General features: G+C 38.9%; 1 protein-coding gene across 3 annotated transcripts in view; it reads left to right on the top strand.

Moving 5' to 3' along the window:
- man1a2 (mannosidase, alpha, class 1A, member 2) overlaps window positions 1-13,981 on the top strand; it is a 121,469-nt gene that overhangs the window by 93,457 nt on the left and 14,031 nt on the right. For all 3 annotated transcript variants that reach the window (XM_018660689.2, XM_018660690.2, XM_051067269.1), the window contains exons 7-9: window positions 2,323-2,417; window positions 5,250-5,373; window positions 6,187-6,280. In XM_018660689.2, the coding sequence (XP_018516205.1) occupies window positions 2,323-2,417; window positions 5,250-5,373; window positions 6,187-6,280 (313 nt within the window). The remainder of the gene's footprint in view (window positions 1-2,322; window positions 2,418-5,249; window positions 5,374-6,186; window positions 6,281-13,981) is intronic.

Genomic DNA, 13,981 nt, shown 5'->3' with positions numbered 1-13,981 from the left:
GTTGGCTGTTCACTATTATATTTTTGGCCACAATAGTCAAAGCATGAAAATTTGATAACAGCACATCAGTAGTTTTAAGTGTGTGTATGTTTTTGCAGCTTGGGCAGCATTTATCCTCAGGGATGATACGGTGGAGTTTTCTTCCAGTGTGTAGTCTCCTCCAGGCATCAGGCTACTTTTTATCGCTCCCTCTCTCTGCCTCTTTGATCCTCTCTCATCCTCCTTACCAAGTTTTTCTCTCCCGTTTCTCAGTCTTGCACTTCATGTCCTCTGCATATACAGGCCTATCTCTGCATCTGTTTGACTGCACCATTTTCTCTCCCTTCCTCTCCCTTCTCTTTCTGTATTTGTCTCATGTTTAACTCCACCGTTTGACCTCCAAGTCCTTCGTAAGATGTCCCACTGGCTGCTTAAGTATTCTGCAAACACCAGCATGTGTTATTGCTCCCTCTTATTTTGTGAGACAGCAGGAATTTTCCATAGATCTGGTCTCTCTATAAAACTGCTCAGCCCTGACAGATTGTGTTGATGAATCAGCCCATGTCTGCCTCATATTGAAGTGCTTTTCTCTGTGGCTCTCCTGTGCCTCGCTGCTGTCTGCAAGTTGTACAACTTTTACTTAAAAGTTGGAAGTAAAATATACTTTGAAAAAGTGGAAATTCAACATCTTTAAAGACCAGGCACTGGCAGTCTTGAGTTATTTGCTTTTTCTCTGACTTTTCTGACAAACTGAATCAAAATTACTTAGTCATGCACACAGGTAGTCAGACCTTTTTGATACACCTGTCTGACAGCTGCTGGCAGTCCAGCATTCAGAGTGTAGTCATGCTTTTTTTAAATATTGTAGAGTAAAACTAGATTTGTAATACCAAATTTCACCATCCTTCAACCAGTAGCATGTAGCATGATTTTTTTTTTTGTCATTTAAGAAGTGACCAACACTTGATTTTTATATTCCTGTTTGGCAGTTTTGCAGTTATGCCCGTATTGCTTTTTTCTTGATAGAAATATTGGTTTGGCATTAAAGAAACATTATGTAACCATTTACCTTAAAATAAAGGGAAATTAATCCCACTCTGTGCCCCAAATTTAAGTTTTTGCACTATATGACTTGGGTTCTTTGGTTACAGTCTCTTGCAAGAAGTGTGCAATGCTTTCTGGCATTACTACACACCACCAACAATGAGTCTTTGGCTGGCTGTAAGAAGAAGCTAGCTTTGACCAGCTCCTAGCATTTACATTTTAGCACACAACTGCTGTGGGTTCCAATGTTTTTGGTGAGATAAGCCAAATGCTGCGTTGACATGAGTAATGAAGTGTCAATGCTAGTTTTTACAATAATGATTTTGTGCTTGTTGCCTGAGTGATTGATAAGTTCTGTTTTAACTGCTCAGACTCTGAGCCCAATAGAATTTAGTGCACCAGCAGCCTGTAAGTATATACTGTGGCTGCAGAGGCCATTGTTGCTGCTTCTCAGGAAAAGTTAACAAAAACACTGTTAGCCAATTTTATATGAGAGTCCAAACTCTGTAGCACCTGTCCACAGAGGTTTTGTTGTCAGTTTGGTGTCTGTCAGCTCTGTAAGATGTAAAATGCATGAATTTTTGCCTTCTTAGCAGTTTCAAACCATTCATACAACCACAGTTTCCAGCTTTCAGTATACACATATCCAGTTAGTTCAGCAGCAGAATAACCTTAGTGTCTTTTTATCTTTTTGATTGGCATACAGAGAAAAGAACAAGCTCCGCAGCAGGTTTTTCTGGGCCTTCATCTGTCAGACGAGTGCAAGAACTTGTGTAATCTCAAAACGAACACATGTCCATTCCCCCACATCAGTCTGTATAAATTAGACGCCAGTCATGATAATAGAAGTCCAACTCAGAATGTGTACTTTGGTCTCTCGCTCAGCTCATTTGATGTGCTTTGACCTCCAAGCTTTTCTTGTAGACATCTCAGTGGTATTCTGCAACATTTCATATTACTGCAGCACAGTTTGAAGGGAGGTTTTGCATATATTAGTCTGCCAGTCTCCTCCATAAATCTGTTCAGCTCTGACACTGTGTGGCCATCATTTAGCAATCGTCTGTCTCCTAACATCTCACTCTGCCTTATTTTGCCTTCATCCTGCATTTGTTTTGGTTGTTAGCAGTTGTTTTATGCTTGTACCTGTCAGCTGTTTGAGGAGAATATAAAGGAGGCAACATGGATGGACTACTGAATATTCCAAGTGAACACAATAGGGGTAAAAGGGGTATTTTAAAGCTAACCAATCTTAAAGTGAACCTCCTCTCTTTCTCTTTCCCCATTTGTCTCTCTCTCCAGGTATTCAAACTAAAGGCAGTCCAGTTAGCTGAGAAGCTGCTCCCTGCCTTTAATACCCCCACAGGAATTCCCTGGGCCATGGTCAATCTTAAGAGGTTAGTGACACTGCCATTGAAAATATCCAGTAGCTAACCTGAGATAAATACAAAGAGAGATGTGTCACTCAAAAGCAGAAATGATATTGACACCGATCAGCCAGCAACCACCCAGATTGTAGGTTTTTCTATTTTCACTTTTAACCAAAGGTTTGTTCCATGGACCAAACAATGGTTTGCTATATAACATCAAAATCTAACATCTGCAAAAGCACTGAAATATCACACCAGAAACATCAAGCATTCTTATACAGTGTATCTGAAGTTAACATTAGCATTAACCGCTGTTCACTTACCAGTCTACAAGAAAGGGTGTGAGTTCAACATCAAACTTCATTCCTTTAGTCATCAAGAGCTGGCTCCAGCAGGGGAAAGCAACAACAATGCTTTGCTTCTAGTTCTATCACTCCTTTTCTTCTACTGAAGTTAGCATGCTAACCAGTTAGCCCCAGCCACTCTTGTCACTTTCCGGTGACCGGTCAGGAAGCACCAGGGCAAGGTTGGAGCTATCATCACAGTTAACCTCCATCACTAATACACAGTTGCTGGCAAACAAAACTCATGACCTCTGCTCACTGCTCTTGAGAAGCAATAGCATTTGTTTTCTATAGACTGAACACAGAAGATTAATTAAGTAGCTTAAAACTACTGGGTGGGACAATGCAGACTCGAAAATTAGCCCATATATCAATCTCTGACAGGTTGTGAACTTAGGCCTTTAAAGATGGACTTGTTGTACTTTCAAGAGGCAAACAGCAGACAGTATGAAGAAGTTATTTTACCATTAACATAATCATAATGTCAGATTGATAGATCCTCCTCATCTGGCTACATGACTCTCCTGTGCATATACTGACTGAATGTTTGTGTTATAATATCTTATATATATCTTATAAAGGTCTGAAACTGTAACTCAGCAACAGCAGTACAAGAATACACACACATACACACACACTTGTCAACAGTGATCAAGACAAGTGTGACACACAGTGCAGTCGTAGAAAACATTCACAGCATTAACAAGGATTTATTAAAATCCTTAATTTTCTAATTTTACTAGGGAAAGTTAAGGCTTTTAAAGGTCTTAAATGTTGTTACATACTATATTTGAGTACTGAATTAATTTGTGGAGGTCTAAAGCACTGGAACAGTTTTAAAGCTCCCACACATGATCCTACGGTCCACCCACACAGGTGTTTTCACTTTGTTTTTGCCTAATTAGACCTCCTCACAGGACTGTGTAGGCGTTTACAAACTGTGCTGCAAGTGCAGGACAACTTACACCTTTCATCATTCTTGTTATTGAAAAGAGTTTGTTGACCTTGTATTATTCCTGGTGTAGCTGCACTGAGTTACAAGGGAGAGAGAGCAGGACTTTAAGTCTTCAGGGAAATTTTTGGATCCTGTGTAAATTTGTCTCTTAACAGGCCGCAAAAATGTGTGGAAAAAAGTGTTAAATCCAGCTTTTAGAAGCCTGTAGCCACTCTGTTAACCTGCAGCTTGTAACAATGGTCTTCTTTCCTGTTGTAGGCTCAGCTTGAAGTTCAGCATTGCCATAATATTTCAGTCCTTCTCTGTTCCTCTTGTCAGTTTCTGCTGCCTTCCTATTTGTACCTGTGAAGAAAGTGAGACAGTGTTTTAGTGTGCCTGCATGTGTGTGTGTGCTTATCAGTTTACTTACTCAGTGAATGAAACAAGGAAATTAAATGAAATTGCTATATTAATCCGTAGGCTACTTTGTTGCTAAGCACCCTAGCCCGGTTTGTGTGTGTTTGTGTGTGTGAAATCAGCATCCTGTGAAATGCATAGGCAGGTTGTTCAGGATGTGTGTCTCTCAAGGTAATTCTAATTCATTAGAAAGCGGACACTTTGTGTTTTGCCTTAATCTCCCACTAGGCAAACACACCCAATGGAGAAAAAGTTTAAACACATGTTCATACATAAGCAGATGCCCACAGGAATAACTGTAGACACAGGAATTTAATCTAAACTGAAAACACAGACAAGTGACACATCTCTCTCTCTTTTTTCCTTTTTTTTTTAATCAGACAAACAAGGTGCCTTTGGCAAACTCTCTCTCTACACACACACACACACACACACACACACACACACACACACACACACACTGGAACACACACACTCAAGTTGGAACCTATTAATGTTACATGTACTCATGTAAAATTGAAGCAGTTCCAGATGCCTCCTGTGTCACATATGGCCATGTGTAAAGGTCTTTTTACCTGCTGTGAATGAGACAAACTGTACAAGTGGTGAACCTGTTGCACAGGCTGTGATCAGTCCAACTCCAACTCTGCCATGTTTCACTAGACTGAAAAAATATATTTTCTTGTTTGGTGTGGTTATCAAGATGGATCATTGTCTTACCTGAAAAATTCTAACAACTGGAGAGAATTACTTTTGCATTTCAAAGTGTATTTATGTTGCTATTCATCAACTATGTCATTATTTGCAAATAATAATTTTTCTACACATTATTTACTAGAAAATCTAGTCATCAATGACATCAAGTTGTGTTTATGTTTATTTTTTTAATATCTATTGTTTTGCACATCCAAACTTATTATGATCCCGTGATTTATCAGCCAAAAATGATTATTCAAGTTAAAACCTTTATGACTCTTTTACACTGGGTATCTTATAGAATTTCAACCTTTTCTTTTTCTTGTCCAACCGTCCCTATTCCTTTCTATGTCTCAATGTCCATTACATCAACCACTCTCCTCTTTCCTCCTGCCTTCTCTCTCTCTCTGTCTTCACCATCTCTTCACCCCCTCCCACCCCTCCCTCCCTCCTCCACCACCTCTGCAGTGGCGTTGGTCGTAACTGGGGTTGGGCGTCGGCGGGCAGCAGCATCCTGGCTGAGTTTGGGACTCTTCATATGGAGTTTGTACATCTCACCTATCTGACTGGGAATCCTGCCTACTACCAGAAGGTAGCACTCAGAAGTATATTTTCTACTGTGTGTGCAAAAAAAAAGAAAGAAAGAAAGAAAAAAGAAGAAGGGTGACATTTACTTATCTTTTCACATAAGAATTAATTGCATAAGGCAAAGAAAAGTGATGTGCTGTATATTAAAGCAACGTTATGTAACTGTCATTCCCACTCTGCTCCTTGAACACCTGTTCATGCACTATGTAACTTCAGTGAGCAGGTACAATCTCCTGCGAGAAGTGCATAACTGAGTGATCAGCTGCTGGAATTCAAGAGTAATGCTGAACTGTACATCAGTTAAAAAGATAAGAAGTCATTTAAAAAAACAAACAGCTTTCATCACTGATATCCAGCCAGGAAACTTTGATAATATCAAGAATTATGAACAAAGTTTGATGTGTTTGTTACAGGGACTTCTGAGGATAATAAGGAATATACACTGTTTGGCAATGTTGCTGTTCAGTGAGTAGGAAATGGTGAACTCTGGTGAAGCGTTTGATAGGCTTTGTTTTCTGAGCATGAGCTGTCAGCCTCTAGGATTACGCAGGATCTAGTACCCTTAACCACTCGGACTCAGAGCCCAACAAAATTTAATCCGCCAGTGTCTTGTACCTAATTACCACTTACAGCTGCAGAGGCCAGTGTTACTCGGCAGATGTTACATAGTGTTGTTTTAAAAAAAACACAACACTTAAAAATGGTTAAATTATTATTGAAAGAGAAAAAAAATGTATTTGGAAAAAATATTGTAACTTACCCTTTTTTCAAAAGGTGCATATTTTCTATTTATTTATCTATCTGGTGATGATCACAGGTGATGCACATCCGGAAGCTGCTAGCCAAAATGGATCGACCCAACGGGCTCTACCCGAACTACCTGAACCCCCGTACAGGCCGCTGGGGCCAACGTAAGTACACGTTGCAGTGGAAAATAGCAACAGTCAATGTGGCAATGAATTACTTCTTTGCATTATAGTGCTAATTCAAGTGCTACATCTAATGCCTTAACATGTACATTTGTGCTTTTTACTGGTTATAACTAAATGAAAATGTAGCTCACATATCTAATTTGGTGAAAATGTCAAGGAATCTAATGCTGAATTCAGAAAGAAAAGAAATTTCAGGTGTTGTGGAGATGCATTTACTTTTTCAACATTTAATTTGAGAATACACTTGAATTCTTGGATCACAGATTCACAAGCAGTCTGCTGAGACTGTGTCAAAGTGTTCCTGTGAGCTTCAAATGATCATGTACTCAGAAGTGCTAGGAAGAGAAACAACAGGACTTAACACTCAGTGAAGGAAAGAAGGAAAGTACTGTGGAATGGATCTTCTTTAATGAGAACAAATTGAAGAGAGTAGAAAAAGATGGATGAGAGGGAACACAGTATTGCCGGTATATTGATTACTTTTTGGCAGTCTGCCCAGGGAAATTAAAGCTCACTGGGTGCAGTGACACACTATTCTTGCTCTGACACCTGTCATTTCTGGTTAAAGTCATTTTCTACAAACCTATAATTAGAGCTGGTTAACACACCACATGTCAGCTACACCTACAGTAATTCAGCATTGCATCCAGTGTGATGGAGGGACAAACAAAGCAGTGAAATTGTGGTCACACAGAGGAAATACCAACAATGACCTGCCTCTTACAAGATAGGCAGAATAAAAAACACGAGGAATGGAAAACCACTAGAGGAATCGTGCTTTCAGACATTTTGTTAAAATCCCAAGGTTACTGAAAATAAATACATTTATTTCTAAATACAAATTCTGAATACAGAAAGACCAAAACATTAGATAATGGTCTACTTATGTGGCTGGTAAATCTTTCACACATGCACTCTGAATATTTGTTTCTGACATTACTTGGGGAGTGTTTCAAGTTATCATTCGAGCATTTGCAAGCAAATATTAAATATTCCTTTTTGTTTATTTTTCAACAGTTCAGTAGGGAGCATTTTCAACCTGAGAAGGCGTTTAACAGAGACTTAGATGCTGGATGACAGATATGTAGAGGGTTGCGGTTTGTTATCTTAGCATTCCAACAGAATATTAAAACACTGGATATTAAAATATTCCTTTTTTGTGCACACTTGCCTTAGGAGTTTTTTTTTTTTTTTTTTTTTTACCAGTTGTTGTAATTTTTGCCCATTGATCAGATATGACTCTCTGCTCGGGGTTTGCTCTTTAGTTCAGTGAAAGGAAATGAAAAGATGAAATCTGTTTAGAATTGAATACACTGTGTTTGTTTTATTTTTCCAGAGAAATGGCTTGCTGCAGTAAGAGAGTGCCATATTAAGTCTATTCAATTTCTCAACACTCCCAAGTAAATGGGAAATGGGCAATACACATATAAAGACAATCCACAGAGGAGAAAATAAAGCAAAAAAACAAACTAATTTTTAATAACTACGCTGGTCCAGCAAGATGAAATCTCTGTTTTATTTGTTTTACTTTTTGACAAAACAAATGGCGAGCACTCATGGCTGAATGGATAAATGGAGACACTGGTTAATGGATGGATGGGTGGTTTGACAGTCAGACTGATGTACTTGTAAGTACACAGACTTTGGGCCAAAGGCAGGAAAAAATAAATGGCCAGAAGATGGAGGGAGGGCAGATTGATTGATGAATGGATGAGTACATTAACAGATGGATAGTTAGGTGGCGAGCTGCATGACTCGGCAGGTGATGACAGATGTTTTATGTCTGTGTATGTGTAAGTGTGTGTGAGTGTGAATGAGTGTGAGAGTCAGGCAGTGAGTCTTTCTTTGTGAATATATTTTGATTATAAAAATATATGTTGTGTGTGCACGCGTGTATTTGTCTTTGTTTACGAGTGTGTGTTTGTCAGTGTGCGTCTTTGTGTTTCTGTGCACATACAGCTCTTACATATCTATTAATCTACTTTCATGTTACTGCATTTGTGTATGTTTATAACAGTTTGAGGTGTGGACACATTAATTAGCTGCTGTTGATTACAGTATGGCAGCACAGGTTTCATTAAAGCTCATAGTTACTCCAAAACCAACCTGAGCTGCTGTAGTGGCTGCCTGAGCTCTGCATGAAGAGGCTGCATGATACAGTTAGGAAGGGAGGGAGTTAACTGAACATAAGTCAAGTGAAAGGCTCTGACCAAAAATGTGTTTTTTGTTTATTCATCGAGCTATGAAGTAATCACATCCAATCATGCAACTACAGTACAGATGTCCAGTGTTGATAATAAAGATAAAGGCAGGGGGAGAAAATGTTGGCCCCAGCAGAGGAAAATGCAGTGCTCTCTGTAACAACGTCATCAACCAAAAAACAAGGAAAAAAGTATATCATTAAAATATTATTCAAACGAAAAGCAAAACTGTACTGTCAAAACTGGACCTCACATGTTTCACAACTAATTTCTTAACAAAGGTTAATTTTGATTTCACTTTGACTTTAATGTAGTTTACGGGGAATCAGTGTGTGTTGATGTGTTCACAATTAGGATGAGGATTGGTAGAGGCAGGGCTACAAAGACAAACACCACTTGATCATTTGTGTTGTTAAACACAATCTGTAACCAACAATATAGACATCAATAAAGCCAACAACAAAGATCCTCTGCAATAGCTGCACGGCATTGTGATGATACCATGATTATGGTGAGTCAGGAAGATAGAAAATTACAGTACATTTGAAGTCTCTTTTCAGATTAATACACAGTGTACCTAACGTGTTGTTGTGGGAAAGTGGTGGGTATTTGCATATTTTTGAACACCTATAACCGCTGCAGAGTCAAACGGTGACACTCACATCCATTTAAATTAATTACAGGACCATTTAGACTCAGCTTTCTGGAATGGAGAGAAAGGCAGTGATGATGTCTCACTTTAGATTTATGTGTGCTGTTATCTGGCCACAAAATTAACACAAACTGCAAGCAAAAATCTGTCTGCAGCTGGAGGGTTTTACCATTGTATAAGCCACTGTTGCAGGTAAATAACCATCATTTGGAGGTTTTGTTAACTTCTTTAACAGAATGGTTGGTTGGTTTGGTTTTTTAGGATAAAACCAACTGTGACAGGCAAGGTGAAAAAACTGTCTGTCACCCTGGTTATACTGTGTGTGGGTGTACGTGTACAGTTGTGTGTGTGTGACTTATGAACATTTGATTTGTGAGTACCCGTAAATATTGGGTGAGAAATATATGTGAATGTGTGTCTGTGTTGGTGACAGTGTGTGAAATGTTTGAAAGGTTTTGAAGCATGTGTCGAGAGTGTGTGCAAATGCATCACTGTATAAATTTGTGTGTGTGTGTGTGTTCCTTCTTGCAGAGTGTAGGTGTGTAGACAGTAGTTAAGCCAGACTAATGAGGAATGAGGCTGAGCTCCTCTGTCTTAATGAGATCCTGCTGTGACTGACAGCCTTATTACCACACACTCCTGTGTCTTACTATAATACTGTGCTGGCTACACACACATATATACCTCCCACTCTTTCTTTTTAACCTACTCACCAATGTTCTTTTTCCCTCACACATGCACATACACGGCAGTCTGTCAAAAACTCCTATCTTCCATCATCAGATTTCCATCTAGTGAAACCGATTACAGGTTGAGATCTTCTTCAGAATGTAAAGTTTAAGTTGCTCAAATGTATTTCTCTATGTGTTTCTCCAAACAGGAGCCATTTAAACATACAGTAGACCAGAAAAGACCTCAGATTTTGCTGTAATAAAAGTTTAAAGATGCTCTGTGTAAGTTTTTGCTATCTCTGTATAGCCAACATTAGCATTAGCAAATGGTTACTTCTCACTCTAGGAGAAATTCATTCAGCATCATACTTTATTCCTTTAGTCGCCCAGAGCTGTCGAGCTGTCTTCTGAAATGGAAGGAAACACCTATGTTGCTTCTGTTTCTATCACTACTTTTCTTCTACTGAAGTAAGCATGCTAACCAGCTAGCCCTGCCCTGTTCTGTCTAGTAATGCCACTTTGTGGTAGTGAGTCACATTAGCATCCAGTCTATCCTTAGTCCAACATGAGAGGTTGAAGAAGTAGCACTGCCCAGAGGGCTTATTTTAACCTCTTGTCTTATAAACAATGGCTGAAGCTCTTGGTAAGTAAACAGCTGTTAATGCTAACATTGCCCATTTAGTGATAGCACAAACTTACATATAGCACCTTTAAGCACAAACATACTACACAGTAGAAGAGACCCGAGACTTTGCATGGATGTCTTTTTGTTGACTGATTATGAGAATTTACATTTTGTTTCATTTCATTACCTAGTCTGACTCTGTGATCATGTTAACCATTGTTGGCAGGGGCTGTCAGTCAACTTATAACAACTTACCTATAGTAGCTGTGTTGTTCTCATGCACACTTGTCAGTTTTGTGTCAGCTTTTCTGGCAATATTTTTCTGGCTCTGGCATAAGAAAATTATGTCCTTATTCTTAATCCTGTCTACGGAGGTTTAATTGGCTCTGCACATACTTCACATTATGTAACACCCCACAGAATTAACATGATCCAGAGAGTGGAAACTAAAACATGGTTGACCTTTGCTGTTGTGTTCTTCATTGTGTTGGTTTCTGTACAGACATAAATGATACTGTCGCACTCGATAACATATAGATGTTTTTAGCTTTGTTAAGACATCTTGTGTACATGAGTGTGTCTGTGGTTTAGTATGCGTTTGAAGCCGCCTCCTCAGCAAGCCCCACCTTTGATTGGCAGGCGCTCCTTGCATGACCTGGATCCTTTGATTGGCAGGAAAATGATGGAGAGGAAAGGAGTTGGGGGGGGCATGTGTTGGCGGATGCCAAGTTGAAACAGTGTGGGAGGTGATTCTGAAACAGAGAGGTTGCAGGATAAGGGAAAAATAGAAAAACAATCAAACAGAACTTGAATGAGCACACCCTGTTCCAATTTGTATTTTAATCTGCGTTGCCTATCTGTTATTTTACTCTTTACATTCAAAAACTCTTTTGTGTGAGAGGGTAGTTAGAGATGTGGCTGGTGTATTGTCTTTCCTCTGGTCTGGTGCTGTGTTCCAGTTTCTGTGATTTCACTCTTACTCGTGTTTTGTGCACCCTTTGGAAAGGGTCCATATTTGAATCAAGTGGTTTTGCTTTTGCTTTTGTGTGCCACTGATTTTTCCCATACTTTACTGTAAAAATCAAACAATAGTTCAGTCAGTCAAAAGAGAGAAGAAAAAGAGAGAGAGAATACAAGATCAGCAAAACTAAAAATTATTCAGAGCTTCAAAAATAGACACAAATCAGGTTATTTAGAGGCTTAAATCTAAAAAATACTTAACAGAAAAGCTTGTTGACAGTGGAAAAAGTCATATGTCCATCATCACTTATCATTCAACTGCCCAAGCTTGAAGGGAATATGTGTATTGGAGTGTAAAGTATATACTGCATGCGCACAAAGATATTATCATAATAATAAGACCATAATAAATAAAACAAACCCATGATTACAAACCACTACACCAATGATTTGTGGTATTTTATAATTATGTCACGCTGTTTCACAAATTCACGAAACAAAACAAAAGAACAATCCGTCACTGTTTTATGACATAGTGAACGCATCTTATGAATTTTGGTATTTATTACTGCAGCGTGGTCCTGTTTTTATTTGACCTGAGCTTTTTTTTTTTGACTTGACCCGGTACGTGTCTTCAAACCAGGGCTGGGTAATATGGAAAAAATCTTATCATTATCATTTTCTCACAGCTCAAATCACTATTTCTATGTCAAGCTTCAAGGTTCCTTTTTACTCCTAAGTGAGATGTGAAGATATCATAAGGTCAATTTAGTATCACACAGGTTGTTGTAGGGGGACCACCAGAACTTGGATCTGGGACTGTCTACAGAATGGCACTGCTTCAGATGGCAAAAAAGATTAGTGGTATTACCTGTCTTTGTGGGAACATGTTTCTGACACAATTTGCAGTGCGAGATACTTTAAATGGCCAAAACATCTCCACAACACCGAATTCCTCCAACTTTTTTCAACAACCTCCTCGTCTTTTGAGCCTTGGGCCGTATCCATTGAGGTGTCTTCATTCAGTCGTCATTTTCTCTTTTATCTCGCTCCTACTCCTAGCTGTGTACAGCTACAGTAGCCCAAACATTAGCAGGTGTGCTTACTTCTATACTCTGTGCTGTGTGTGTCAGCATAACCAGGAATGGACCTTAATGTGATAATAATCATTGATGGCATTCAGCACAGTGTTTCCATTCACTATATGCTGCTTATCTCGGTCCGTTCACAGTGGCAGCAGGCTAAATAAAGTAGCTCACATGTTTTCTTCCCAACCACGTACCTGAGCATCACCTGGATTCACATGTGAGTTAGAATATGAAGTCAGTCTGGTGTTTTCTGGTTCCAGTCTCTTCCTAGTTGTCATGCCCAGAAAAGCTTCACAAATGGAGATTTGTCCTGTTTACATGTCCAAACCACCTCAAATGGCTGGTCTGTAACATAAAGTACATTAACAGGTAAACTGAGATCTTACAAATGAAATTAAAACAAAGGCTGTGATTTGTGTAGCTGACCAAAGAACATTTATATGATCAATAAGTGGGCTGATTTCCCTTAAAAAAAGATTGACTCTCATCTGATTAAACACCTGCAGAAGCTCCATGAACATGTTCTTTTCTAGCCAAGGGAACAAAGGGGAACCGCAGTTATAATCAGGATACAAATGTGTTTTTCTTCCAGCAACCAGATTCAGAAAATATCCATGAGCCAGTTTCAGTACTTCACCAACCAAGTCTGATAGTTTGCCATAGAAGAGGGGTCACCAGAAGAGGGAAAAGATGTGAATATGATCGTGTGAGAGCCATGCTTGAAGCAGGGGAATTTCTTTCAAATAACTTTATTTATGCTACACTGAAACACTGAAACATTTCAATTTGCACACATGCATCATTAACTACCAAATAAAAGCCATTACACACAAGAGAAAGAATGTATCATTGTGAATGTTTTAGTGCTGTTGATGCTGCATAAACACCTGCTAATTTTGTTATTGATATCATAAAACATGTGTAAAGCACGATATCTATTACAGCTATACCAGTACTACGAGTCCTAAAAAACCCTGTAATAGCATCTACACAAATGTGTTATTGCCAGGATAATTGTACTTAAGTCTCTTTGGTTGGCTCAGAAACTATAAATAATGTTATTCCACTAAATTTAACTTAGTTACATAATCCCAGACTAATAGCTTCAAAATTATTTCAGCGCATTTATTGATTAACTTTATTTATGTACCAATTAGTGACAAGCCATTTCTTTTTAAAGTAGTTTAATATGTATCGGTGCTCCGTCACGGGCTGTACTTTTTTGTGTTAATATACAAACTCAATCACTCACATGTACATTCACAGACATGAATACATACACCAGCCCACTCTGCCCTCAGTAATGTTTCCAAGGTTGTTTGTGAAGGTCTGTGCTCTCTCTGTGTGACAAAAGATGAATAATTCATCACTTCCATTGCTTCTTGTTCCCTGTCTTTGCGTATTCCTCCATTTACCTACGGGCATGTTAACCACGTACAGAAAAGAATCTGCTTAGATGAGACACAAAGCAGCTGCACAGATA

Source organism: Lates calcarifer, linkage group LG1 (genome assembly GCF_001640805.2).
Source record: "Lates calcarifer isolate ASB-BC8 linkage group LG1, TLL_Latcal_v3, whole genome shotgun sequence".
In the NCBI taxonomy this organism is placed as follows: Eukaryota; Metazoa; Chordata; class Actinopteri; family Centropomidae; genus Lates; species Lates calcarifer.
This window is presented reverse-complemented; position numbering and strand designations above follow the sequence as displayed.